Raw genomic sequence first — 27,882 nt, 5'->3', positions numbered from 1 at the left:
TCCTTGTTCTTTTGGGGGCTGAGTGCCATCTTTTCCTGTGGTTCTTGTCCCTGACAGGGTTGGGGCTAGAGTTGACTGATGGTCCAACCTTCCAAACTTGTGCCTTGTTAGATAGCTAGGTTCTCCTACTTCCAAGGATCCCCAGTTCCTGTCCCTTGACCCTAGCAAACTCCAGTCATGCTGCTCCTTTGGGTGACAAAACAATTCTGGAAGACATGCAGCAAATTCCTCAGGAGGGTTTGTTTCTGGGGAAAATAAGCAAAAAACTGTGGTGTGTGTGAGATTGCTACTGAAGTAGACAGAAGAGAGGAGGAACCCCTGTGAGCTGTGGCAGGGTGAAGGGTTAAGTGGGATGGAGCCAGTGGGGGAGGTCAAAGAACACTCCTCGGTGAAGCAGGGGCACTGCTTGAGGCTGAGACTCCACTGGACCCTCGCCCCCACCCCATGAGACTGAAGGAAGCTCGCCTGGAGGGCCAGATAAACTTTACAGACCATTCCTTGTTTCCCTGAAAGTAGGCTGACCCCTACCCCCAGCAAAGACGAGGCTAGAAGAGAAGGTAAAGAAAAGATAGAAAACAAAGTAGACAGAGATCACACCAAATCGCTACTTCATTTATTCAACAAATATTTGCTGAGTGCCTCCTGTGTACCAGGCTACTGTCTCGGCAGAGTCCAACTGCGGGCAGGTATATTTTGCATACCCTTCCCATCCAAGTACTAACCAGTCTCGACCCTGCTTAGCTTCCAAGATCAGATGAGATGGGGCGTGTTCAGGGTGATATGGCTGCAGACTGTTTTGCAGACTCTTATCTTTAATTTTCTCAGCAACCCTTCAAAGTAGGTATCACAAGCCTCATTTTGCAGATAAGGAGGCTGAGGCTTTTAGAGGCTAAAATTGACCCAGGTCACCCAGTTGACAGATGGTGGCCTAGGGTTCAGATTCAGTCCGTCGGATTCAAAGGCCTGCGCTTGTACTACCTGGCCACACTGCCTGTCATCAAAACACTGCCTGTCTTTCTTGCAGGCTGGTCTGTTTCATTTCCTTCCCACCATCTGTCAAAAATGGGCTTGGGCTGGAGAGGCCTCTACCTATTCTGCCCTCCTTGTTTCTAGACCTTAGGTGAAGCACATCTCCCTACCGGCTCCTCCCTCCTCCTGTGTGCCCCCCTTTCTCCAGGCCCTTAGCCCTGTGCCTGGGCTCCTGGCAGCTGTGTTTCATGAAGACGTTTGACCTTTGAAGAGTAGTCTTGTCTGTTGGTTGGAGAAGAGAAGCGTACCCAAAAGGAAGGCTCCCAGCCAGGTCTTTAAACAAAGCAGTCAGGAAGAGGTAGAACCAGCTTCCCATGATGCCACGGTCTGTGGAGGGGTGTCTCACTGCGCCTCCCTCCTGCTCCGTGCCTGCTTCCCTCCTAGAGCAGAAAGGGTGGCACCCACCTGGATGGATAGCCGGGGGTTACCACCATAACTACCACTTTCCTTATCCTGCAGAAGAGCTCTCTTTTTATGAGAAGAGCTCTATGTTACCTGCCTACACTACCATCTTCCTGTGAGGTCCTGTGCCAGTCTCTGTTCCTGCCAATGCCTGTAACTCCTGTGACATCCCTTCTCCTGACATCCTTGTGGAGACAAGCCCTACTACCCCACAGCCTTCTCTCCTGCTTCAGTGCCATTGTGAGAGCCGAACCAGGGTCCTGCCTACTTCCTGCATCCTCACCAGGGTCAGACGAGCCTAGTGTATGCCCTTGTGAAGACACAGCTGTACAGCTGGCAGCACTGGGTTGGGGAGCAGATTGTGAATCTTATCATTCAGATTCTTGATCACAATACTTTTTGGAGACATCTGCCTGGTGTCTCCAAAATCCAAGGGCTCTGCCTGAACCTCCTCTATGCCTAGCCCCATCCTTTGGGAGTCATGGATTCCTAGGCCAGTGTCACACTCCAAAGCCATGTTCCTGTGACTAGAAGGCAAGAGAAAAACTTGAGCTTGGAGTCTTCACCCTGGCATAGACGTGTCTCACATACTTAGGATGTGATCAACCTCTAATCAACCCCACACCAACTGCCTCTGCCCCCTTCACTTCGTCCCCTCCCTGACCAGCTATCCCACTGCACTACCAGAAGTTGACACCACCCACTCACTACCTTCCAAAGCATCTTCCCCAAGTCTCCCACCCAACTCTGAAGCCAGGAAGCCCCCACCACCTGACAGGGGTAGCACTCCACCCTCCCCTACATAGCCATCAACCCTTAGAGTCTAGAATCTCTTCACTCCCAGCCCTCCATATTTCTAGTCCAAACCCTTACTACTAAAAAGCATGGTCCAGGAACCACCATGGGCTTCACCTTAAGCCTCTCAGAAATATGAATTCTCGGCCGGGTGCGGTGGCTCTCACCTGTAATCCCAGCACTTTGGGAGGCTGAGGCGAGTGGATCACGAGGTCGAGAGATGGAGACCATCCTGGTCAACATGGTGAAACCCCATCTCTGCCAAAAATACAAAAATTAGCTGGGCATGGTGGTGCATGCCTGCAGTCCCAGCTACTAGGGAGGCTGAGGCAGGAGAATTGTCTGAACCCAGGAGGCGGAGGTTGCGGTGAGCTGAGATCACGCCATTGCACTCCAGCCTGGGTAACAAGAGCGAAACTCCGTCTCAAAAAAAAAAAAAAAAAAGAAATATGAATTCTCTCTGCTTCAGGTGAATCCAGAGGGGGGAGAAATATATACATACATATATATATATATATATATATATATATATGAATTCTCTGCCAGGCATGGTGGCCCCACACCTGTAATCCCAACAGTTTAAGAGGCCAAGGCAAGAGGGCAAGAGGATCACTTGAGCCCAGGAGTTGGAGACCAGCCTGGGCATCATGGTGAAACCCTGCTTCTACAAAAAATACAAAAGTTAGCCAGGCACAGTACATCCCTGTAGTCCCAGCTACTTAAGAGGCTGAGGTGAGAGGATTGCCTGAGCCTGAAGGGTTTGAGGCTGCAGTGAACTATGATTGCACCACTGGATTGTATCCAGCCTAGCTGATACAGCAAGACCCTAAAAAGGCCCTCCCCAGGCCATTGGAATCTGACAACTTTTCAGTTAAAAGTATGAGAAGCAATTCTCTTTTTTTTTTTTAATCTTTTTTTTTTTTTTTTTTTTAAAGACAGCATTTCACTATGTTGGCCAGGGTGGTCTTGATCTCTTGACCTCGTGATCTACCCAATTCAGCATCCCAAAGTGCTGGGATTACAGGCTTGAGCCACCACGCCTGGCCTGAGAAGCACTTCTGAAAACAGTCTGGTCTGCTGAAGAGACACGCCTCACCTTCCTGAATAGAGGGCTGCAGTGGAGTTGAGAGCCAGTGAGGAAGGCTGAGCTGGGACCCCACGGTTTAGGCCTCACATTGGACAGTGGAGAAATCTCAGGGTGACCCTGATCCTCCCTAGAACTCCACAGCCCTCAGCAGAGAGAAGCGGCCATGGCAGGACCAGAGAGGAGGGGGCAGAGGGGACCATGTGGTGAGGTCCAGACCAGGGCTCAGGAGCAGAAGGCACACATAACAAGAAAGAAGGCACCTGCTTCTGCCAGGCAGAGGTGGGAGGGTCCCCTGGAGCTCCTACCACCATCCTGCCCCCAGCTCCCACCCAGAACAGCACAGATCTGCTGGATGACTGGGTTTCTTCTCTCCCTCCTGCTGGCAGTCTCCATCGCCTACCGGCTGGATTACTGGTAGTGGGTGCTCAGGAAATGTTTGTTGAACTGAGAGGAAGCCACAGCTTGTGCGGAGTCCGGATAATTCAGCAAACGTGGGCCTCAGGGGAGGGGTGGGGATGGAGGCTTAGTAGGAAAGACAAGTCCTGATGTCATATTTAACTGGAAGTTGTTTCTCTGTCTGTGGAGTCCCTGTCTGATTCTTGCCTTTGCCTGGCCCTGGTGCTAGTGCAGGGCGGTGGGGAAAGGAAGTGGAGAGAGCAGGAAATGACCCTAGGCTGCGGGGCCAGGCCCTTGTCTCTGTTCAGGGTGCACGTGATGTCTGACCTGGGTGTGGGGGCCTGGGAGTGAGCTCTCCCATCCTGCTGTGGGGAGAGGAGGTTGTCCCTCCCCATCCCACCCCATTTCAGAGAGAAAGACTTTCCAGAGATCCTCCTTTTCACTGAGAAGACATGAGCTCTGCTCTTCTTTGCCCAGGCCAGAGCTTGCCAGCTGTGTGGATTCCCGTCCTCTGTGCCTCAGGATTCCCCTGGTTGGGCATCCTGGGAATCTGGGGCTGGGGGATTCCAGCCCAGGCCAGAAGTGGAAGCCTGCAGCTGGAAAGGGAGTCCAGGCCCTGGGGGGTGATGGAGAGCCAGGTGGTGAGTGCCACTAAGCCTTGTTCTCTCATTATGGTGGAAAAGGCTTGTGGACTGGGCAGCAGTAGGCCCAGGTCAGGGTGCACTAGCCTCAGACGCCAGGTACCAGTACAGGAATATACCAGGGACTGTGCCCGAGAGTGAAAGCACACATGTGCACAGGGATGAGTGTGCGAGCTGCAGGGAGGCCACTCCTTGCCCTCACAAGGTTGTCGTGCTGGCGAGTTTGCCACACTGCTCAGTGACACTGGCACAAGCCATAGCAACCACATGGCCATCACACGGAGGGCTCCTAATGGAGTGCTTCCCTTTTCCTCCCCCCAAGCTCCCAGGAGCTGTGTTCAGCATCTTTCTGCAGGGCCAGGGCGCCCTGTCCTGCGCCTCACACCTGCTGTGCCTCTCAGCCTTTGGCTGCCTCCTCTCAGGGGCCAGCTTCTCTGTGCCAGGCTCTGCTGGGCCCCAACCTTATCAGACCTGTCTTCTCTGGGCTCTGGAGGCACTGCTGCTCTCTGTGACTCAGGGCAAGTCTGGACTTCCAGCTCAGCCTGGTGATTATTCCACCCCAGGGGCTGCTGCTCAGAGCCATCTGGCCAAGACACAGGGCTCTCCTGGGCCTCAGGCCTTGGATTGAGCAAACACGTGCCCTCCTTAGGCCCAGGGATGCCAGCCCCTCCTACAGAAAGGTCAAGAGGAGCCAAGTCAGGCTCCTGTGGAGAGCAGGGGGCTGAACCGGCTGTGGAAGCTGCTGACTCCCCCTTTGGCCCCTCTGGGGATGCCAGGGCTGGGCTGGCTGCAGGGGCACTCCCCAGATGGCCCGGCTCCATCCCGCTCTGCTTCTGTGCTTGCTTCTGCTCACTGGGAGTATCTCTGGTGCTTTGGCTTCCCTAAAACAAGAGAACACCCCCAGTAGCTGGTGAATCCAGGGCTCATGTCCCCAGTCTGCCCCATCCTATACTCAAGTACCTACCTCCTGACTCTCCAGCTCCTCCTTGTCTTCCTTCATATCCCACCTGTAGAAACAAAGCGCAATGGTACACCCCACCCCACTTCACTCCAGAGCCGGTGGCCCGTGTCTCCCTGCCTGAATAGAGGGGTGGGGTAGAGTTGAGAGCCAGTAAGGAAGGCTGAGCTGGGATCCCATGGTTTATGTCTCTCATTGGGCAGTAAAGAAATCCCAGGGGTGATCCGGACTCTCCCAAGAGCCCCACAGCCCTCAGCAGAGAGCATTAGCCATGGCAGGACCAGAGACAAGGGGCTTCCACCTCCTCTGGACCTCCACCCTCTCTGGGCCTCCACTTCCTCTCAACCTCCACCTCCTCACAAAAGAAAACCCTGGGAGAAGCCAAAGCCCAAGGGTCTTAGACTGGGATCAGAGCCAGAATGTGGCTCCAGGATCCTTCCCCCTCCCAAGCCTGACGTTCCCTAAACCCAACTATTTCCTCTGAATGCCACCCACTCTGGCCCCATCCTGGGCCCCTAGTTGCTGTTTATGGCCAAGCCTGCAGCACCTTGAGTTCTGTGGAGACTCCAGGCATGTCCCTGCCTGTACTGCCTGGGAAAGGCACACCTCACTTCCCAGGGGAAGGGAGCTGCTGTAATTACCACTGGCCTCCCTGAGCACCGGTCTCTCGCTACCGCCTTTGCTGATAGCCTCTCCCAGCATCTCATTAACCTGTCACCAGGCAGCAGTCAGCCAGGAGGTAGGGGCCCCAGGGACAAAGCTGACACCTGGGCCTGTGCTGGTCCAGGAAATGGGGACACCCAGATGCCCGCCTTGATTTTGTCCCCTGCCACCTGTTACCTTCGGGCCCTGCCAGTCAGCCTCTCCTTGCCCCGGGCTTTGCTGCCTGCAGCTGGTGCCACCAAGGATCTGCTGGGTTGCCCACCCCGACCTGCAAGAGATGGTCCACAATCCAAGGAGAGAAGAGGCCCATAGCAGCCGCTCCTTCTTTAGCTGATGGGACCCAGACCCTCCTTCTCCCCAACTCACCTTTTCCATCAGGGAGCAATGGTGGGGGCTGTAGTTTCCGGTGGCTCCTGGGACCTGCAGGGGACAAAGGAAGTGGGGAAAGGTGGGGTGACAAAAGATCCAAAACAGGAACACTGGATCTTGCCAGTCCTTGGGGACAGTCGTGGGTTTTGCCTCCCCAAAAGCACCCTGGCCTAGGGGTCAGGAGAGTCGGGTCCTGTGTCAGCTTTGCCACTCCATGGCTGGGTGTCTGGCCCCAACTCTCAGGCCACAGCTTCTTTATATATAAAGCGAGGGGACTAGAAATCCACAGAGCTGTTTCTACAGAAGGCCCAGGGAAGGACCACCAGGACTTTCACCCAATAGGAACCAGGACCTCGAAGAGACCCCAGGGCAGGCTTCCACTGAGCCTCCTTCTGGGGCCTTCTGGTCAGAACCTGGACAGGAGCTGTGGGCTCAGAGGGGAGGATGGGAGGTCTTGGTGCCCTTCTCTGATAGCAAGGGAGAGAAAGGAAGATGTTCTCCAAGGCTTCCTTTCAGCTCTGAAAATAAGTAGGAAACTAAGAGATAGAGAAAAGAGAGGATAAAGGGGTAAAAGATGAACAAAGCCAAGAAGGGGAGGGACAAGGTGGGTGTGGGCTCACCCCTTCTGCTGCCCGCCCTAGCCAGGCCTTCTTCCCTCAGCTGGCTGCAGTCCTGTAGCCTGTGTAGACAGACAAGGGAGTCAGGTTGCTAGGGCACAGAAGCTACCGTGGGCCCCACCCTGACACCCCTTCCTCCAAGCCCAGGCCCAGAATTGAAGGCAGCAGGGAGATGGTAGGCCCAAGAAAGATGGGAGACCCAGTGCGCACACAGAGCCTTGAATCCTGGGCCTGACCAGAGAGTCCCAGCAAGGTCCTCTTCACCCCAAGGAGGGTCCCTGCAGCCCTCCAAGCTCCACCCTGGCACCACAAGGACACCAGCCCAGCAAGCTGCCCAGCCCAGCCACCCACGTGGGCTTGGCCTTGTCCAGGTCCCACGGGCGGCGCCAGTCACCCTGTGCATCTCTGTGCCGGGCAAGGCGGGCTAGGTCAATCTGCTCCCGCTCCTGCTTCCACTGGGCATAGTCCCAGCCCACCTCCAGGGGTTCCCCCACAGGCTGGCTCCGGGGCTCCTGAGCACCCTGTAGGGAGAAGACACTCAGCAGGCGGGGGTGGAGGGGGGGGGAAAGCAGGAAGAGGCTTGGAGTGGGGTCTGGAGACTCCAGATGTTTCCTCTCTGAAGGTTTTCACATCCCCAGCTAAAAATTAGGTCTGTTCCAGCTCTCTTCTGGAAATGGTTTCCATCTACTTGTTAGCTGTGTGTTTTAGGCAAGTAATTTAACTGGTGTGTCATTTCCTCATCTGTAAAATGGGGATCTCCATAGCACCAACCCACAGGGTTGTTGCAGGAGTGTGCAGACAGGCCGGAGTGGGAGGGGCCCTGGAGGCTGTGAGCAAGGGCAAGGACTAGGGGGTGCTGCCACCTAGAGGTCACACCTGGCACTTGGCCAGTCCCCTCCACCCTCCTGCCCCCTCCCCTGCCCCTCTCCCACCAGAAGGGCTAGATAGGGGAGGAGGCTGGATCACATCTCTGGCTTAAACTGTCTCCCACTTCAAGGCCCAGTAAAGACTGGCCAGAGAAAAGGAGGAGGAGCAGGAACTCCTGCAGGCACTGCCTCAGCCACGTCCCCGCAAATGAGGGACATATCTGACTCAGCTTCTCTGCCTCCCCCAAGTGAGGACCCTCAGATCCATGTCCCCATCCCCTCTGAAGGCACACCTTCCGTGCAGAGTCCGAGCTGATGGCCACCTGCATGGGGGGACTCCGGGCCATGCGCCCTCCAGGTGACCCCTTTGTACCCTGGTTCCTTGCTCTGGTAGGCTTTTCACTTACAATCCGTTTGGCCTGGGGAGGGTGAAGATGAGCAGTGCAGCAGAGCCAGGGAAGAATAGGCTGCCCACCGATGCCTGCCCTCCCCACCCACCCTGCTCACCTCTGCTTTGTTCTCCATGGTCACGGCAAGCTCTACCCGCTCCCCTAAGCAGAAAATACCGCCATAGTCCTTTGCGTCCTCATCCTCAAGCATCTCATTGGCCACTCTGGGTCCGCAGGTGCCCCTTGTCCAATTCCTGCTAACCACCCGCTTTTCCTGCAGAACAAAGACCCTCAGGCCACATGTGCGGTGCTGGGCAGGACCTAGATCCTGGGTCCTCTCGGTAGTTCCCCAGGCCTGGGTTCCAACCCCAGCCCTCTCTGCAATGCCCACAAAGGAGCTGACTCCCACAGGGTGTTCACATGCCAATGGCATGAGGTTATCCAGGGCCCAGGGCCACTCAGAGGGCCAAGATGCCACAGTGGCCTGTCATCGCTGAGCTGGGAAACCCAGAGCACTGAGACAATGCATCTCTGTCCCTCAGACACTGCTCCTGGCATTCAGCCCCAACTTCTCTGTCCCCCACTTCCTGCCGGGTTTTTACTCCTGGAGCTTGAGGTTTAGGAGTGCGCTTTGCCGCATAGGTGCAGAGCTGTGGGCTAGAAAAGGGCATGAGGAGGCTTCTACTGGGGGAAGAGGGGATTTCAGCTGTGGCTCTTTGGTGGGGCCAGCAGTGCGCAGGTTGCAGGAGGTTGGGAGCTGGTGGGTGGACCCTGGAATAGTTAGTGGGAGAGGGGAACAGAGGCAGCTGTCTTCCCCCGACACGGTCTGGCCCTCCACCTCCTCACCACGTGCGCTCTCTCCCAGGGTGAGGCTTACACCAGGAACCTGGCTGATGGTGACAGTGAGGCCATCGGGCTGGAGGAGCGCCGGTGTGGTCACAGCCATGCCCCCCTGCTCTGCCTGCCGACGGTCCTCCTGGATCTCCTATGGGAGGGCCCGGGGTCAGCACACGCCACGGCCCCCCAGGTGCACAGAGACACAGATGCTGACAGGCCTACACAGAGAGACACCAGTGGGACACCAGGGGGCAGAGGCGCCACATCACACATCCCCAGGACCCTGACCAAGCCTCTGAGAGGGACCATGCCCACCCTACCCCTAGCCCCAGGCCCAGAGATGCATTCCTGAGCTCTCAGGGAAAGACCACCACGTGTTGGACAACCAGGGGATGGCAGCCACGCGGGTCCTCCTGGCCCTGTGGCAGCCCACTCACCTGGTACCTGCGGAGCAGGGCCTGGTTCTTCTTGCGCAGGGCAACTATCCTCCGATCCAGCTCTGCATCCTTCTCCTGCCTGTGCATGGGGGACTCGGCTCTGGGAGGCCCCTGCAGAGGCAGGGACCCCAAGCTGCTGACTTCCGGATCCCCACTTCCAGTCCCCAGCTTTCACATTTTTACCACCCAAAGAACAGATCCCAGACCCACAGCTAAGGTCACCCAGGAAGGAAGGGGATTGCTCAGGCAGATGGCCCAAAGAAAGCCCCAAGTCCCCATTCCAGCTAGGCCTGTCCGCCTGTCCCTGCCTCCTGGGGGGCTCGGGTCAGGGCCTTATACCCGGAGCCACAGCTCCCAGCAGTGGGCTGCCCCTCCCCCAGCTCTCCAGGGAGCTTCACTGCTGAGCAGAGCCTGGAATGGGAGTTATAAATGGCTCTGGCAGCGGAACCTGCCGTGACTGGGAAGCTGCCAGGGGATTCGGGAGGTCGAGGGGGGAGCTGTTAGGCTCCCAGATTCACAACCACAGAAAAAGGAGAGGCCCTGGCTGCGTCCTGGGCTCTCAAGCCCTGGACCCCACACCCAGGCCCGTGCCCAGCCTGGAGGAAGGAGCCGCTCCCACAGGCCCAGCCTCTTCAGGCCGAAAGCTGCTGGCAGTCGGGGCGGAGAGAGCCAGCTCCCCTGGCAGCCCCAGCCAGAGTCGCCGTGGGCAAACCATGTCTCTGCTCCAAGATTCCAGGTTCCTCCCTGTCTGCCTTCAGGGTCTCTGTTGTGGCCTGCCCTCGACCCATCTAGTCACAGGCCTCTTCCTCCCAGCCCCAGCTGTCCCCAGCTGCCCCCAAAGGGTGGCTGCCTGGTATCCCAGCCCCCTCCCAGTCCCAAGAAGCCCCCTGCCAAAGGCAGAGTGCCACTCACAGCCGAGTGCATGGCAACAGCGGGCACCAAGAGAATTCCAGAGCAGCCCCTGGGGAGCCAGAGTGGGAGGGAAGCTGGAGCCACCGGAGCCGGGCCTTTGCTGGCCTCTCCCTGCCGGCTTCGCTGCTCAGCACACGAGATCATGTTGTGATTACAAAAGACTCCTCTGGGCTCCCAGCCAGGAACGCTGGGCCGCCACCCCCACCCTTCCACTCTCAGAGGGCGAGGACCAGGGCACTGGCAGCTGGCTGGTCCTGCCTAGCACCTCTCGCTGCCCCGCCCCAGCGTCCCCAGACAGACTGGCAGGGACTTCTCCCTGGTGGGTCAACCCCACACAGGAGGCCTGGCTGCCCCAGCCCCAGCAGGAACCCAGCCTGGGCTGGCCTGCAGACAAGATGGGCAGCCAGCATAGGCCTCTGTGTCTCCCACGGCTAGATACCGGCTTGCAGCACACAAACGCGCCTCCCCTCTCCGGCTCCTTCGCCTCATCAGCCTTGGTTCAAGTAATTCACAGGGATCAAGAAGCTCACTTCCCCTAGACCACCAAGTACTACACCACATGCCTAAAATGACAACACTAGCCACTCATTCTTTTAGGTTGGACATTGTCTTTTCTGTGCAGCCGTGTACCATATAACAACATTTCACTCAACAATGGACCACATAGTTGATGGTGGTCCCATAAGATTACAATGGAGCTAAAAATTCCTATGGCTTAGTGACATTGTAGCCATCATAACGTCATAGCACAGGGCACTACTCATGTGCTTATGGGGATGCTAGTGTAAACAGACCTATTGCACTGCCAGTCGTACAGAAGTATGGCGCATACAAGTATGCACGGTACAGAATACTTGATAATTAACCATTATGTTACTGGCCTGTATATTTACTATACTTTTTATCATTATTTTAGAGGATATTTATTCTACTTACAAAAAAAAAAAAAAAAGGTACTGTAAAACAGCCTCAGGCAGGCCCTTCAGGAGGAATTCCAGAAGAAGGCGTTGTTGTCATAGGAGGTGACAGCTGCAGCCCTGTTACTGCCCCTGAAAACCTTCCAGTGGGACAATATGTAAGGTGGAAGACAGTGATGCTGATGGTTCTGACCCTGTGTAGACCTAGGCTAAGGGTGTGTGTTAGTTTTTACCAAAAAAGTGTATAAAGTTAAAAAGTTTCAGCCGGGCGCGGTGGCTCAAGCCTGTAATCCCAGCACTTCGGGAGGCCGAGGCAGGTGGATCACGAGGTCAAGAGATCGAGACCATCCTGGTCAACCTGGTGAAACCCCGTCTCTACTAAAAATACAAAAAATTAGCTGGGCATGGTGGTGCGTGCCTGTAATCCCAGCTACTCAGCAGGCTGAGGCAGGAGAATTGCCTGAACCCAGGAGGCGGAGGTTGCGGTGAGCCGAGATCGCGTCATTGCACTCCAGCCTGGGTAACAAGAGCGAAACTACGTCTCAAGAAAAAAAAAAAAAGAAAAAGAAAAAAACATAGAATAAGGATAGGAAAAGAAAATATTTTTGTGCAGCTGTACAAGGTATTTGTGTTTTAAGCTAAGTGTTATTACAAAGAGAGTCAAAAAGCCTTTAAAAAGTAAAAGGTTTATAAAGTATAAAAGTTACAGTAAGCTAAGATTAATGTTACTGAAGAAAGAATTTTTTTTTAATTTTTCATTTTTTGAGACAGAGTCTCATTCTGTCACCCAGGCCAGAGAGCAGTGACATGATCACAGCTCACTGCAGCCTCAGCCTCATGGGCTCAAGGGATCCTCCTGCCTCAGCCTCCTGAGTAGCTTGGACTACACACGCATGCCATCATGTCCAGCTAAGTTTTAAAATTTTTGTAGAGAGAGGGTCTTGCTATATTGCACAGGCTGGTGTTGAACACCTGGACTCAAGTGATCCTCCTGCCTTGGCCTCCCAAAGTGCTAGGATAACAAGCATGAGCTACTGTGCCTGACCAAAAAACCATTCTTATCAATTCAGTCTAAGCTAAGCGCACAGTGTTTATAAAGTCTAGAGCAGCAGACGGTAACGTCCTAGGCCTCAGATTCACTCACCACTCACTCAGTGATTCACCAGAGCAACTTCCAGTCCTGCAGGCTCCACTCATGGCAAGTGCCCTATACAGGTGTGCCGTTTTCAGTCTTTCCCACCATATCTTTATTAGACCTTTTCTGTGTTTAGATATGTAAACACTTAGCACTGTGATACAGCTGCCGACAGTATGCAGTACAGTAACCTGCTGTACAGGTTTGTAGCCTAGGAGCAATGGGCCGTGCCATCAAGCCTGGGTGTGAGGCAGGCTGTGCCGTCTAGGTTTGGGGAAGCGCACCCTGTGGTGTTCGCACAATGATGAAATTGCCCTGGCATTAGGAGGCAAATGATTATGTTTTAAAGCACAGCCACTCCCAGGGGGCTCAGTTGTTTGGGTCTCTCGCCCTTTGGTATGGCAAGCCAGGCCTTCCTCCAGGGCCCTTGCTGTGGCAGCCCAGAGCTGGTCAATAGCCTTCCTCTCTCAGGCCCTAAGTCTAGGCCCTTCCTGGCCTTGCTTTCCGAGACTGGCTTTTTCAGCCTCTCTGAACCCAGCAAAGTAGCCCTTCTCAGGAGAGCTCCTCCGCATATTATCCTCATACAGCTGAGGCTGGTATCTGCACCCAGGGGGACAACCTGCCTGGCAGAGCTACCCTAGAGCCTCTGGGACTCAAGGCTTGGGAGTGCTGAGAGGAGGGTGGTCTCTCTGGAGTGGGAATTCATAGTCTGTTTCCACAGCGACAACGCCCTGACCTCCAGGCCCACAGGTGAGAATCAGAAGCCCCTGCATTCCCCACACCCCTGATTAACCAGGCCAGTTTCCCGAATGCCACAACTTGTCCCTTCTGTCTTCAGAGCAGGAACCCCTGCTGGCTTCTTTCTCCTCCCAGACCCACCCAGGCAGCCAGAGGTCCAAACTCCACCCCTCCAGAACTGCCTTTCCCTCCCACTCCCTCCCCCCGCTCTGCCAGGCTTAGCCCCTTCCTGTCCAGGCCTTTGCACCCCGGCCCCACTCCCCATCTCCACCACCCCAGAGTTCCCATCCTGCTTGCAAATGCCACTGTGCTCTCCCTTCCTTTCCTGCCGGATGTCCCCACTGAGTCAGACTCGTCAACTCTCCCAGCAACCATGACGCACCCAGGCTCCGCTTCCCAGGCCTCTCTCACACACAAATGCATACATATTCTCTCTCCTTCTCCCACCCGTTCTGTGTCCTGCCCCACACAGTCGACTGAGTTCCAGGCCAGTCTCAGGAGGCTTCAGAAGCCTCAATCAGCCTCAAGCTTCCCTCCGCCTGCCCTGCACTGTGTTGTTGGAGCTGGGAGGCCCACAGCACTGGCTGGGGAGGGAGAACTAATGCTCTCCACCCTCTTCAGAACTCAGGCCCGGACCAGGTGTGCAGAGGAGGCGAGTAGATGGGGGAAGCTACAGGGACGAGGCAAGTTCTGTGTACCCCTCTCCCCCATTCCCAGCCAAGGTGCAGGTGGAAGGGCAGCAGGGAAATAGAGGCATGGGCACAGGCTTGTCACCTATGGGATGGCCACTCAGCTCTTCTGCAGGGGCTTGCAGGGACACACACCTCTAACCTAGGGCAAAGGCCTCCTGGTCTGTCAGGCTGGAGAGGTATGTGCCCAGGACAAACCTACAGTCATAGAGGGGACCCTCAGCTGCTGGTCCTGTGTTTCCCAGTGTTATTCACACAAGACATCACACCTCTGAGCAGCCCCCACAGTCTCCCACTTTTCCCAGAGTCTGTGGTTGGCCTGTCTGCGCGCCATTGGACAGAGGCTCTCTGAGGGCAAGAATGACGTGCCAAGTGGCTCTGGATCCCCAGTGCCTGGCACGATGCCCCTGCATACTAAAGAACCTCCATCAGCACTTATGGAATGAAGACATTGTGCGTGAATTGTGCTTACCATCCTGTGCATAGCTGTGGGTAACCTGTGCATAGGCTGGGACTGCCTTTCTGTCCATCTAGAATGCATGCAGCCCTGAGGGAGCCACTGGGTGGCAAAGACGCCCTAAGAGTGCCTGCCTCTGTCCTGGAGAGAAGCCCACAGGAAGCAGGGGAGACAGCTTACCATGCCCATGAGACTGCGTCTGTTTCTCTGTGTGGCCACTAAGGGGCAGCAGAGCTACAACAGCCTGGTTCTGGGTGAGGAAGGCAGTTCCCCTTCTCTGTTGGTCCCCAGGGCCTCCCCCAAGTCCCTGTAACTTCCCCTCCCAACTCCATCAGACTAGAGAAGCCATCCAGTTGTAGAAGACTTATTTTATTGATGAGGAAGCTGAAGCCCAAAGAGGTGGTACCCTCTGCCCAGGTGGCACACCCTGTCTCTGATGCCATTGAGACCACACACCTGGGCCCTGCCTCCTGCCCAAGGCGCCTTCACCGGCTGCCCACCAACGACATTCTGCTGATCCTTTCCTCTGTGCCCTCCCTCTCTCCACCCGGGGTTGGGTCGGGTATCCCAGCACCATGGGCACAGGCTCTTCCCTGTGGTCCCCCACCCTCCCAGGCCACCTGCTGGCTCAGGCAATACCCCCTGAGGTCCGGAAGGGACCATATCTGAACTGTAATTGTGATCCTCAGAGCACAGGCGTAGGACCAGCCCTAAGGATGAGATGGCTGCAAGTTGGGATTCTCACTGAGGAGAAAGGGGGAAGGAGTCTGCAGCGGAGGAAAGACCCTCTGAGCCACTCACAGAGACACCTCGCCCTTGGGAGCACAGACCCAGCAGAGGCTCCACCCACAAGGGCCACACTGCTCAGACCTCATTCTGTGTCCAGAATGCTGCGCCTGCAGCGGGATCAATGAAACAAGCAAGCCGGACCCTGCCCTTTTCCTTAGCCTTGCCAGAAGATGGCGGGCAGGGGGAGAGGGTGCGGTGGGTGGATTCCAGATGAACTTCACCCCCTACTGGCTGTGTCCCTTCTCTCTCTGGCCCTCATCTATAAAATGAGGTGTACCTGCTTCACAAAATCATCTGGAGAGGAAATAACATGGGTACCCATTCCACATCTGGAACAAAGCGTACCCAGAGTAAGGCTCAAAACAGTTTTCTTGCCTAAGGAAACTTCCTGATGGCCGCCTCCTGGATGCTACCTCCCCAGCATTCTTTGAGGGACCCAAAGGCTGCCTCCCACCAGCCTGCTGGGGCCTGAACACATTAAAACTTCTGGGTTATGCAGACCATTTGTGACCAGGTGGAGAAGATCCTGAGGCACTGCCTTAGCCACCTCCCCTCATGTCTCTTGCCCAGCACACCCCCTCCAGGGAGTCCTCCCTGTCCCGCCCTATCCCCAAGTTCCAGGCCCTGGTTGCCATCTCTCCCCAGCCAGCACTGGTGCTTCTGGAGTAGTCCCTGCACTCTACCTGTCTCTGGATCCCCCCAGGCCCAGTTCCAGGCTCACATACCAATGCTCGGGAACCATTCTTCTTGGTGGGGGGCCAAGCCCTTAGAGGTCACTGGTGCCGCTTGCCAGCCCTGGGTGTGTGGGCGAGTATTGAGGAAGAGAGTGAGCCAGGCTGGACTACATGAGAGCCCAGCTACTAGGCAGGGGTCCCTCCAGATGGAAAGGGGCCAGAGAGTAGCTTAAAGCACAGTGTTCCCTTCCTGCAAACCCATCCTTCCTCCCTGCCCCACCATGGCCATTCTTGCCTCAAGAAACTGCTGTCCTGCCTCCCAGAACTCGAAGTCTGGTCAGGCCAGGCCTCGTCCTGGGTGGGCAGAACTCAGAATGCATAAGGTGTGGCTGGAGGGACCAGCCCTGGGCAGGCTCCAGCTGCCAGGGACGAAGTCTGGGCCACACCTTTTGAAAAACACACATGCCAGAGCAGGGTGGGGAGACTGAAGCCCTTTGAGGCATCAGAAGCAGAAGGTAAGCTGGACCAAGGGACACACTCCTCCACACCCAGGGATGGGGCATCCTGAATCTTCTGGCATCAGGCCCAGCAATGGGAGGCGAACACTGGCATGGACCTTGAGACCCTGAGGTCCCCCTTTGTCGGTGCTCTGTTCTCATGCACCAACGTTGGATCTCTTCATGGTGCAAAGGGGACCCATCGTGTTTTCCCAGAAGCCCCACCTTGACCCTCAGCCCAGAGCTTCCCACGAGCAGAGGCTGAGTGCTGCTCTTTTGGGGCTTGCCCATGCCATGCCCTGAGCAGAGCACCTACTGTGTTTTTTACCTAGCCAAGGTGATGCAGGAACCAGCAGGAAAGACCTTGGAGGCACCTGCCAATACCAGGCTGTGTTAGCCTGAGGTCCAGTCAGCACAGGGCTCAGGCCCAACAGGGAGTTTTCCAGAAGGAGATGAGCTTCAAGGGGATGAGCAAGACTCAGGCAGAGGGATGGGAAGAGAGGGCATTCCATGAATGCACAGGAGATAGCAGGGTCTCAGGAGGCAGGAGAATGTCTGTGGCTTTCAACTGCAAGAGAACATTAGGTTAGGAAGGTACAGACCAGACTGGGGAGGCAGACTGAGGAGGTGGAGTCATCCAGAGGTGCTGAAAGTTTTAGAGCAGCTGCTGATGAGGCTACTCGGTGGTTTAGGAAGCTAAAACCAGAGTGGTCCAGGTGGGTCCCATAGGGCAGGGGTAGGGTTGGGGGCAGTTAGGAGGCTGTGTCCAGATGCCAGAGGGAGGCATCTGGGCCAGGCAGGGCGGAGGGGGGGCAGGGGCGGCAGGGAAAAGGTGAGCAGGAGAGCCTTCAGGAGGACTCAGAGCCTTGGCTTGGCTGGTGTGGCAGTGGAGAGGGAAACAGCCCAGGCAGCATCAGGCACTCAGGCTGGGGGTCTTCACAGAGTCGGGCACAGAACAGGGTGGCCTGATGTCTCTGGGAAGGGTGCTCACCAGGCAGCAGAAGCTGGAAGGCCAGACGGGACAGTCTCTACCTCTTCTCTAGGCCTGTCACATAGGGCTGAGGCAGCATCTCTGGGGTAGGAAGAAGGTCCAGTGTGGCTTTGAGGCATGGAGAGGAGGGTGACTAGGAGGCCGAGGGAAGTGTGAGAGCCCAGGCCACTGAGGAGAGGGCGCGGGCCTCTGGAGTGGCCTCAGGTGGTGTGGCTCAGGGGCTTTCACCCTGCCTAGAGGTGGCTAGGCGGGAAGGGGTGACCAGGGTGCAGAGCATGCTAAAATGCTGGGCCTGGACACCTGCGGTGGGTAGCAGGGTGGCCAATTGTCCCCACTTGCCTGGAACTGTCTCAGTGTTAGCACTGAAAGTCTTGAGTCTGGAACACGCCTCTGTCCTAGGCACACCTGGATGCTGGGCGCCCTGGGGGGAGAGGGAGTTGCAGGAGGCTGGGGCAGGGAGGGGACCTCTTGGGGGCTGTCAGTGGAATGCTCTGAGGTACCAGAGGCCAAAGGTTCAAGGGAAGTGTCCCTCAGGCAGGTCCCCAGGGCTGGGCAAGGGAGCCTCTGATACTCACACTGGTAACAGTAACACCCTGCGCTCCAACGTCTAACGCTGCCAGAGCCTCTCACAAGTGATACCATTGGATCTCTTCAAGCTCTGCAACCTGTGAATTAGCCAGGGCAGGTGCTATTAGTTTCTCTTTGGAGATGAAGGTCAGAGACATCCTGCCCAGGAGTCTCTAGGGCAGGGCCCTCTCCACTGCTTCTGAATCACTGTGCCAGGGTGGTGGCCCGTCCCTGCAGCCCTCTCCAGTGCGTACCTTTGGCCTCATACCTTGGCAACCTTGTCCATCCAAGAAGCAGCGCCTGGCTGTCCTGTCTCCTTCCTCCAGCCTGCAAGGCAGCCCAGGAGGCAAGGGGGCCTTCCTGGTTCTGCTGATAGGCACTGGGGGTTCTGGAGAGGGCCTTCACTGTGTCCTCAGCCTCCCAGAGCCCCCTCATTGCCTCCACTGCCCCAGGAGACGCCCTTCAGCTTCTCTCCCTGATTTCCCATCTCTTCTTCCAGATCCCAGCCCCTCACCCCAGAAGTATCTCCTCCTGCTCCACAGAGCTCCCTTCTCCACTCTGTGGCTTTCTGGCAGGGAAGTGCCACCGCTCTCAGCCAGGCAGGAAACCCCAGCACTTGGTGAGCACTTACGATCTGTAAAGCTCAGTGCTGAGGCGTAGGGGGGCCACACACATGGAGAAGGCCCTGCTTGCCCTCAAAATCTTAGGACTGGGTAGGGGAATAGTCCATGAGCACGTATACCCTGCTACAGATCAACTCCCATGTGTCACCACTGCTGCAGGTGCCCCCCTCACCTCCAGCAGGCCTCTGGGCCCACTCAGCCTCCTCGGGCTGCCTTGTCTTCTCAGTCTGCCCCATCAAGACAGGGCCTACTGTCGCCACCCAAGGCCTCACTACCCCTCCCACCCGCTGCTGTAGTGGGTTCTATGATTGGCACCCACTGGAGCTCAGACTCTCATTCCACAGATGGAGAACCTAGGCCCCGAACCTGGAACCCAGAGCACTGGGCTCCTATGCGTTCCTCTCAACCCCCGCTTCCCTCCTGAGGGTCTGTGAAGACACAGGCCTCTTTCAGCGTCCTGTCAAAGGCCGGGGGCAGAGGTGGAGAGGTTGCCGTGTCAAGATCCCTGAAGGGGAAAATGAGGCAGAGTAGGGCTTCGAGGGCTGGTGAGGGCTGTGAGTGGTGGATGCCGGTGGTAACATTTACACAGCGTGGATGTGGGCCAAGCCTGGCAGGCACCACACCTTTGTAAACCTCCCCGGGGACTTCCGCCCTACCCCAGTAGCCCGCCCTGTGCTGGTTCCCCAGAGGCTCACAGCAAATGTGTGCAGAAGGGACTAATAACCTCCTACCTAGCCATAAACCAAAGTCCTTTGACCAATAAAGTTCACAAAGCAGGCTGGAATTTTTCACAAGACCATTCCTAACAGGAGAGATTACCTAAGGTAAAGAAAGGGCCGGCGCTGTAGACTCAAGTAGTCCCCAGCTGGGATTAACCACATACTTGCTAGGTAACCTCAAGCAGGTTTCTTAATGTCTCTGAACACTGGCATGTTTTAGTCTGTAAAAGAGGGGAGGATCAAGAGCAGATATGAGATAACTGATACTGTAAGAGAACCTGGCGCACAAATACTCTCCTGCCCACCACGGAGATAAAGGAGGATCACTCCCTTCCTCCTCTCCATTTTCCAAATTGTATCCTGATGGTGGTTATGTTACCTTTGTATTTATTGCTCTAATTGAGGGGATATAAAGGTGACTAAGAAAGTCACCACAGGCTGGGTGTGGTGGCTGATGCCTGTAATCCCAGCACTTTGGAAGGCCACAGTGGGTGGATCACCTGAGGTCAGGAGTTCAAGACTAGCCTGGCCAACATGGCTAAACCCAGTCTCTACTAAAAATGCAAAAGTTAGTCAGGAATGGTGGTGGACGCCTGTAATCCCAGCTCCTGGGATGGCTGAGGCAGGAGAATCACTTGTACCCAAGACGCGGAGGTTGCAGTGAGATTGTGCGACTGCACTCCAGCCTGGGCTACACAGTGAGACTATGTCTCAAAAAAGAAAGAAAGCCACCACAGCCCCTGCCCTCTGAGAAGCACAAAGTCCCCACTGGGAGCAAAAGATATCAGGAGTAAGGACCCAGAGAGACAGGAGAGCTGAGCAAGGGCACTGGGTCTGTCTGCAAGCAACTAAGGAAGGCCACTGTGGCTAGAGCACACCAAGCAAGAAGTTGTGGCATGCAGCAGAGACCACAGGAGTCAGTGGAGACCAGACCATAAGGGACTTTCAGAGTGCAGAGCCAGCTGGCAGCCTGGGCTCCCTCCCTGCTTGCATAGGTCCATCCCAAAAGTTCCCTTTTCTGTGTGTGGTTTCCATTATCGGGCTAGCTCCCTGGGCTGGGCAGCATATCACAATTCATGCCTGGGGCTTGGCACCCAGGGCAAAGATTCCACCAGGTCCTCTACTAGGGTCACTATGTCTTCCTCCAACCCACTTGTAGGAGTCAGTGGGTTGACTAATGTGTGTGAAGCGCTACATGCCTGGCCTGGCATTCAGTAGGAGCTCTACAAATGTTCAGAGCCAGTCCCTGGTGTAAACAGCTTTGCCAGTGTTGGAGACTTCTGCCTGGATTCTGTGGCATCTCATTACCACACCAATCTGGTAACGGCTTGTTCCCCAGCCTCCCCATCACACACTTGAGCACGCGCACGCGCACACACACACACACACACACACCCTGCTTTCAACTGTCCTTTGCCCAGATAAGGATTAGCCCATCCCTCTTCATTCCCTTGAGCCTTCTGCACCTGACCCTCCCAGTGCAACTGGTCAATCCCAGCCCCTCCCTGACCTGTACAAATACACCTGAGGACAGACAGTGCCTCAGACTTCCTGCCCCTGCTCTGCACTCTCAGGTAGGGACCTGGCTCTGCTTGCTGTTGGCTGGGGACAGTAGGGTCTCTGTGGGGTACGTTGTGTGTCCGTGTGGTCAGGGTCTCTCTGTGTGTGTATATGCACTGAATCGGTATCTGTGCTTCTGTGTCTCTGCGTGGAGATGTGTGTCTGTGTGCATGCATGTCTGTGCATTTGTCCTGTCCCCACTCCTGGGCTGGCCCCTGCACTTCTGCTGTCTTCTTCAGTTATGATTGATTTATAGTCTTTGCCATGGCAGGCAGCGGGGCTTAGCTGAGGGTGGAAGAAACTGCATAAGGTCCCTTCCAGAGCTGCCAACTCAAACACCTAGTCCCGAACTGCGGAGATACAGTCTTAGGACTGTCTTTTCTCTTTTGTCCTACCCAGATCGTGACTGGCCCTAAGGTTGTCTTTACCTCTTCTCCTGCAAAGCCCAGCCCCATGGTCTCTTCTAGCCTCATCACTCACTAAGGGAAAGGATGAGGGAGCAGAAAGGTCCAAGGGTATAGTTCACAGGCTGACCTCCGCTGAACATTTTTAGTACAAGTAGAAGCCAGTGAAAATGGGTGGCTCAAGAGGTGCAAGAAGCCGGGTGCAGTGGCTCATGCCTGTAATCCCAGCACTTTGGGAGGCTAGGGTGGGAGGGTCAATTGAGCCTAGGCACCATAGTGAGACTTTGTCTCTACAAAACAAATTTTTTTAAATTAGCTGGGTGGGGTGGCACAAGCCTATAGTCCCAGCTACTCCAAGGCTAAGGTGGGAGGATTGCTTAAACCCTGGAGGTCAAGGCTGCAGTGAGCTGTGATTGCACCACTGCACTCAGCCTGGATGACAAAGGAGGAATCTGTCTCAAAAAAACTTTTTTTAAAGAGGAACTAAGGCTCTCTAGAAAAAAAGGTTCAGAGGGCCATGCCTTGCAAGAGGTTGGGGTTGTTGTAATGCAGGGGCTGTTTGTCCTTGTATGCCCAGCAACCTTATAAGTACCAGAGAGCTCTGATGTCAAGTATTTTCTCCTGACATCACATACTACACTTCCGTCTATGGGTTGAAAAAAACATGTACTGTGTGTTCACTGGGTCTATTCTGGGGTTGTCCATAGTGACTTGCAAGCCAGCCCCAAGCAAGACATGGCCAGCCTTGGCACCAGGGTACCTCGGCAGCTCCATCTCATGACAGCAGAGCTTGTTGGTGAATGACAAGTTGGCTCAGACCCCAAGCTCCACCCGCTTCCAATCCTGATGGGAGGAGACAGGTACGCACAGCTAGGACCCCATGGAAGTTTTCCATTCGCTTGTACCTCAGGGCAAAAATCACAGGGTCCCCTGGACCCCTCAGGGGCCACCAACCCATTCCTGTCCTACCAACTCCATCCTTCCCTTCCCTGCTCTGTGCACACTGATCATGACAAGCTTCCGGCTCCCACCCCATGCCAGGTGTTTACATAAGAAAAGAGTCTGTAGGGACAGAGGTATCATGACTAGGCACATGGCTGGCACACAACATAATAGTGACTGAATGGAGATTGAAATCTTCCCAAGTAGAATCGGATTAACACATAATTGTGTCTAGGGGGGCAAGTGTAAGAGTATGGGGCGTAGGGGCTGGTACATGTGCTGTTGTGTCTCCATCTACCCACCATGTAGGTGAACCTGCTGTGTTCATTTAACCCCCATGCCTGGCGCCTATAGTGTCAGCTCTATATTGGTGCCAAACTAAGCCAGAGGAGGCAGTTTTTTCCCTTTCGTCCTTTGAAGGGTGTGTGTGTGTGTGTGTGGGTGTGTGTGTGCGCGCGCGCGCATCCCTGGGAGGGAAAAGAGAAAGACTGTGAGTTAGATTACAGTAAACTAAAAGTTACCTGTCGAACACAGGTGTTCCTTGTGTCATTCCCTGCTCTTGCCCTAGAAAGATGGACCCAGGTAAGCACTGTGGCTGGGAGGCTGGGAACTGGAAGAGGGAGGAGAGTGGTGAAAGCAGGGGTTATCAGTCAGCCATAACTAGTGCATGCCAAAAATGTGTATGTGTGTGTGTGTGTGTGTTTGTGTGAAGGTGGTGGTAGGGGTCCACAGTAAAAACAAGCCCTTATATTCTGTACAACATGTTACAGTTTAAGAAACATGCTTTCACACCTGTAATCCCAGCACTTTTGGAGGCCAAGGCGGGTTGATCACCTGAGGTTGGGAGTTTGAGAGCAGCCTGACCAACACAGAGAAACTCCGCCTCTACTAAAAAACAAAACAAAACAAAACAAACATATATTAGCCAGGCGTGGTGGCACATGCCTGTAATCCCAGCTACCTGCAAGGCTGAGGCAGGAGATTCGCTTAAACCTGGGAGGTGGAGGTTGCAGTGAGCAGAGATTGTGCCATTGCACTCCAGCCTGGGCAACAAGAATGAAACTCCGTCTCAAAAAAAAAAAAAAGAAAGAAAAGAAAAAGAAACATGCTTACCCACATTTCTTAACAGGGTAGGTGCTTCTCCCACTGCACACTCAAGGCCCAAGGGAACTAGAGGTCCCTCTCAGGGCAAGGCCGTGGAGGTTCGGCTGGGTCAGAATCCAGAATCCAGAATCCAGCTCTTGGGAGCTATGCCACTGGCTTCCCTCAAAATGAACAAAAGATCTTCCTAGGCTTTAAGAAGTAGCAGACAATTCCCACCGTCGGGGCACTTCAGAACATGCAGGACCACTCAGGTGGGTGCTGCAGAAGGAGCCCACCAGACCCACAGCCGGGCATCCACAGCTCCCATGTGGATTTCCTGCAGGAGGACAACGTACAGCTCAGCCAGGGAGATTTCCAGGTGGCAGGAGGCACGAGCAAGGCCAAGAGCTGAGAACAGAAGGTCATAAACAGGAGACAACAAACAGCTCTGAGAGGCTGAGCAGAGATTGGGCCAAGATATGTGGGGTGTGACAGAGACAGCGACAGATGGGGAGGCTGGCAGGGTCGCTGGCATGAAGGCAGAAGCAGAAGAATCAGGTGAATGACAGGGTTGGCCACCATGGAGCACCTTCCAGGCTGATAGAGTTGGGACAAGAACCCATACCTCCTAACTGACCCCACTCCACCCAGGAGGGCTCAGCCAGCCCTTGAGCACACAGGGACATACCACTGAACCTTATATTGACTTCCAATATGTATCTTTGCTGAGAGAATGAAGGAGTGATTGTCAAGCGAGTGACCATGTCTGAGAGGTCTTGTTGGGGTAGGGGTGTGGGCACAAAATCCCTAGCGCCAGGGAAAAGATAGGTTTTTTTACTGCAGAACCAAATGACCAAAGCTGCTGCTTTTTGTCCTTTCCTTTCCCACAGGTCCAAAGGTAAGAAAGTTCCCCCAACGCTCTCCCCCTTTTCCTCCCCACTATCATGTTCTCCAGACTGCCAGCCTCCTTCCTAGACTCTCAGGGAGCAGCCACCACTTCCCCAAATGAAAAGAAGGGAGCAGGCTCAGGCCTCAGCCGATGGGGGAGGGGCCACGCTGCACTCCTCCACCCCCTGCCGGCTGCAGCCTTCTTCTTGGCGTTCTCTCCTCTGTTTTCCCATCTGTCTCTCTCCTTTCCTCGCATCCCCTCCCTGCCCTAGCAGCCCATCCTCTCTCCTGCTGCTTCCCCGCCTGTTCTATGCTTTTCTGCTTTCCTGGTTACCCTCACAGCCTCGCTGGATGGATGGCTTGCTCCCAAACCCCAATGACCCTATGGGGCCCCTAGGACTTACTTCTGCCAGGGAAGGGAGACTGCCTCTCCTCCACCTCATCTGCTGGCTACCACCAGCAGACTCAGTTCCTGGGCCTGGGTCTGTGCGCCAACCCCCAAATAAAAGAGCCATAAGTGGAAGGTAGGTGTGGTGGGAAGTGGCTGTTTCCAGGCCTCACTGAGCCTGGATGGGACAGGGCCTACCCTACCATGGTCACAGGAAAGCACGAAGCCCTGAAGCCTGCCTCTTCCCCACTGGTACCAAGCCCTAACCAAACCCTAGGAGGCAGATGCAGACTGGGGAGTTATTCAGCCCCAACAGTGGGAGCATAGCCCTTCCCTGCTCCACAGGGTCGCAGGCCCCCAGTCCCCTACCATAGAAGCAAGGTGGTATCTCTTGCTCCCGCTCCCCCCAGCCCCCACCGGGCTTGTGGCAAGAGGCAAAGAAACTCCTCTGGCCCTGGAGCTTCAGGAATGATTCCCCCCAAGATAGAAGGTCAAAGCACACTTTTTCCAGGCCTTCTCTGGCTAAGGCAGAAAAGCTTTGACTTTACTTTGTATTCTTCCTGATTTCTTGGGTCTGGCATCTGCTTAGGAACAGGTATGAGCTCACACATACTCATGTACACAGAACCATGCACTCCATGCACGTATCTGTACACATAGCAGGTTTGTATATGAACCCACCCACGCACAGATACACAAACATAGCTATTTTATGTAAATGCAGCACACACCCTGTACACACACATACACACATACACACAACCTATAAAAAGAATACAGACAGCCAGGCGCGGTGTCTCAAGCCTGTAATCCCAGCACTTTGGGAGGCCGAGGTGGGTGGATCACGAGGTCAAGAGATCGAGACCATCCTGGTCAACATGGTGAAACCCCACCTCTACTAAAAATACAAAAAATTAGCTGGGCATGAGGCACATGCCTGTAATCCCAGCTACTCAGGACGCTGAGGCAGGAGAATTGACTGAACCCAGGAGGTGGAGGTTGCGGTGAGCCAAGATCGCACCATTGCACTGCAGCCTGGGTAACAAAAGCGAAACTCCGTCTCATTAAAAAAAAAAAAAAAAAAGAATACATACATCCTCACCTTGCTACCTCTTACCCTCCGTCTCCTCTCATCCTCCAACTGTCCACCTTCTCCTTCTTCTCAGCTCTTGCATCTCCCCTGACCCAGCCTTCTGTGTCCCTTTGTCCCTGGCCTTCAAAGAGTTCTTATGTAGCCTCCTCCAACTTCACCCTTGCTAAGTACAATGAGCCTCCAGTTCCTAGCATGGCAAAGCCTCTAATCACTCTGCAAGGGTTCCTGGGTGAAAGAAAGGAGAAGATGAAATAATTCTGTTTCTTAGTTGCAAATAAAATAATCGAGGTCCAGGGAGTGGGAGTCATATCTCAGCTCAAAGAATAGAAACCAATAAATCTAGGTTGCTTTTATCTGCTCAGTGCTCTGGCCTCATCAAGACATAAGGCACAGAAGCAGTCATTTGCTATCTGTTCCCCCAGCCCTCCACCACAACCCCTTGCTTGCCTAGGAATCCTGAGTCCCCCAGGGAAGTAGGGAGATGGAGAGTTGATCTCGGGTAAGCTTAGCCATGACCTCTGACTCTGATGTTGTTCATTTGACTTTTCACAGGGGCACTGCCATGGGGGACATGGCCATGGCCATCCTCCAGGTCCAGGTCACTGCGGGCCCCCCCCTGGCCATGGCCCAGGGCCTTGCGGGCCCCCCCCTGGCCATGGCCCAGGGCCTTGCGGGCCCCCCCCTGGCCATGGCCCAGGGCCTTGCGGGCCCCCCCCTGGCCATGGCCCAGGGCCTTGCGGGCCCCCCCCTGGCCATGGCCCAGGGCACCCACACCCTGGTCCACATCACTGAGGAAGTAGAATAAAACAGGACACAAGATGGCAAGCCTGAGAGAACTGCCCAGCTGACCTGGAAGGAGACCTGAACCAGAATCTTTTTTTCCTAATAAACAGCCTCCTAGAGGCCATATTCTATTCTTAAAAGAGCCCGTCTTCCTTCATATCCACCTGGCTATCAGAGGGCCCAGTTGTCTCCGAGCTTCCTCATTGTGAAGATGGGGCAACAAGCCAGGCATTCTCAGAAGCTTAGCAACATGGTGTTCACTATAAATGGCTGTGTAAGGTCACCTCTCCTCTCCCTTTCACTCCTGGCCCCTCCCATCGAGAGACCTCAAGTGTAGCCTCATCACCTCTATGCCATCCTGTACATCCAGATCTGGTGGGCCTTCCGAGGTTGCAGCTTGCATGCCTCACTCTACAGACCAGAAGCCTCCCTCCAATCCAGATGGGTTTCTCACCATTCCCTGAAAATACACTGAACTTTCCAGCCTCCTTACCTTTGTTTGCACAGGTGAGGAAGAATGCCCTAACCCCAGGTCAGAAAGGCCTTCCTCTCTTCTGCCTCCCCATTTCAAAGCCTAGTCTTTCTTCCAAGCCAGCTGAAGCCCCACCTTCTCCATGAAGCCTTCCCTAAGGCCTATTAGGAAGAAAGAGGTCCTCTTTCTTTGCATACTGCCCCCTTCTCTGCAATAAAGCTACAGAGAAGAGATACTGTCAATCACCTCATGGGCCTGACCACATCTTGCCTGTTGGCACCAATTTATGGGCTGGCCCTTTATCTCTCCAACCAAACTATAGGCTATTCAGGGCAGACCCAACACTTCAACACCTCTAGATTCTCCCACAGCATTGCTTATGACCTGTGTCTTACACAGATTGGCATTAGCCCACATTTTAGCAATACCTACAGTCTAAGTGTTCCTTACTCTCTCCTCAGCCCTCTGTCTTCAACCAAGGCCTCTCCCTGCACTGGTAACTAGGCCCTGAACAGCCTGCTTGCTGTAAAACCCTTTCTGCCTATCCAAATCCCACATCCGGGATCCTCTCCACTCCCCACATCCCAGGCTTGTCATACTGCCAATATCTATTCTAGATCTAGGCCCCTTAGCCAGGCCTGTCCACAGTCCATCATACCCAAATGTGCTCTACTCACAGCTACTCCCTGGTGGAGTCAGTGGCTATTGGGCACCTCCCAGGCTGAGGTAGGGGAACAGGGGTGACTATAAAAAAGGATCTGGGGTCACTCAATATACCCTTATAACAAACCTGCGCATGTACCTCCTGAATCAAAAATTAACCTTAGCTTACTGTAACTTTTTTTTTTTCACTTTATAAACCTTTTAAATCTTAAAAAAGAAAGAGAAGGAGCTGGGGATGATCTGGGCATCTCTCTTCTTCCTCCCTCCTCCACCAGACTCCGCACTTGAATAACGGAGTCAGGGCTCCACATCTGAGGGGTGCACACCCAGGTCCAGGTTGAGGTCCAGAAGGATGGGAAAAAAGACCCAACCTGATGCCTCGCCCTCCTGGGGAGGGGAGGAGGGCGCTAGC

The 27,882-nt window shown here is 54.8% G+C and overlaps 1 protein-coding gene and 2 long non-coding RNA genes across 6 annotated transcripts; 1 reads left to right on the top strand and 2 right to left on the bottom strand.

Moving 5' to 3' along the window:
- Positions 1 to 1,033: 1,033 nt before the first annotated feature.
- CCDC9B (coiled-coil domain containing 9B) lies at positions 1,034 to 10,633 on the bottom strand. Of its 3 annotated transcripts, XM_003935718.4 has the most exons (11): positions 10,399 to 10,624; positions 9,487 to 9,597; positions 9,090 to 9,197; positions 8,331 to 8,486; positions 8,117 to 8,242; positions 7,309 to 7,478; positions 6,961 to 7,019; positions 6,338 to 6,391; positions 6,149 to 6,239; positions 5,315 to 5,357; positions 1,034 to 5,231 (listed from the first exon to the last, which is right to left on the bottom strand). In XM_003935718.4, exons 1-11 carry the CDS (start codon positions 10,540 to 10,542, stop codon positions 4,689 to 4,691), a joined length of 1,605 nt encoding a protein of 534 aa, XP_003935767.1. In that variant the 5' UTR covers positions 10,543 to 10,624; the 3' UTR covers positions 1,034 to 4,688. The 3 variants fall into 3 exon arrangements, with proteins under 3 accessions (XP_003935767.1, XP_074250195.1, XP_074250196.1); XM_074394094.1 differs by lacking the exon at positions 9,090 to 9,197 and having other exon boundaries at positions 10,399 to 10,633; XM_074394095.1 differs by lacking the exon at positions 10,399 to 10,624 and having other exon boundaries at positions 9,090 to 9,267; positions 9,487 to 9,574.
- Positions 10,634 to 15,744: 5,111 nt separating this feature from the next.
- On the bottom strand, positions 15,745 to 23,690 carry LOC141583650 (uncharacterized). 2 transcript variants are annotated; one of them, XR_012516408.1, is made up of 4 exons: positions 23,214 to 23,690; positions 22,893 to 22,988; positions 17,286 to 17,950; positions 15,745 to 16,862 (listed from the first exon to the last, which is right to left on the bottom strand). It is a non-coding gene; the product is annotated as an uncharacterized LOC141583650 (long non-coding RNA). The 2 variants fall into 2 exon arrangements; XR_012516407.1 differs by having other exon boundaries at positions 15,745 to 17,950.
- On the top strand, positions 20,776 to 26,475 carry LOC120361355 (uncharacterized). Its single transcript, XR_012516406.1, has 2 exons — positions 20,776 to 22,018; positions 22,635 to 26,475. It is a non-coding gene; the product is annotated as an uncharacterized LOC120361355 (long non-coding RNA).
- The last annotated feature ends 1,407 nt before the right edge of the window (positions 26,476 to 27,882 follow it).

This window comes from Saimiri boliviensis, chromosome 2 (assembly GCF_048565385.1).
Source record: "Saimiri boliviensis isolate mSaiBol1 chromosome 2, mSaiBol1.pri, whole genome shotgun sequence".
In the NCBI taxonomy this organism is placed as follows: Eukaryota; Metazoa; Chordata; class Mammalia; order Primates; family Cebidae; genus Saimiri; species Saimiri boliviensis.
Note: the sequence above shows the minus strand (reverse complement) of the source record. Positions and strands in the feature narration are given on the sequence as shown.

Excerpts from the sequence above, each read along its gene's own strand:
- CCDC9B (XM_003935718.4), bottom strand. The coding sequence starts at position 10,542 with ATGATCTCGTGTGCTGAGCAGCGAAGCCGGCAGGGAGAGGCCAGCAAA. Across the intron at positions 9,598-10,398 it reads CTGTTGCCATGCACTCGGCT|GGGCCTCCCAGAGCCGAGTC; the intron begins GTGAGTGGCACT and ends CTGCCTCTGCAG. Across the intron at positions 7,020-7,308 it reads CTGGACAAGGCCAAGCCCAC|GCTACAGGACTGCAGCCAGC; the intron begins GTGGGTGGCTGG and ends CTGTCTACACAG.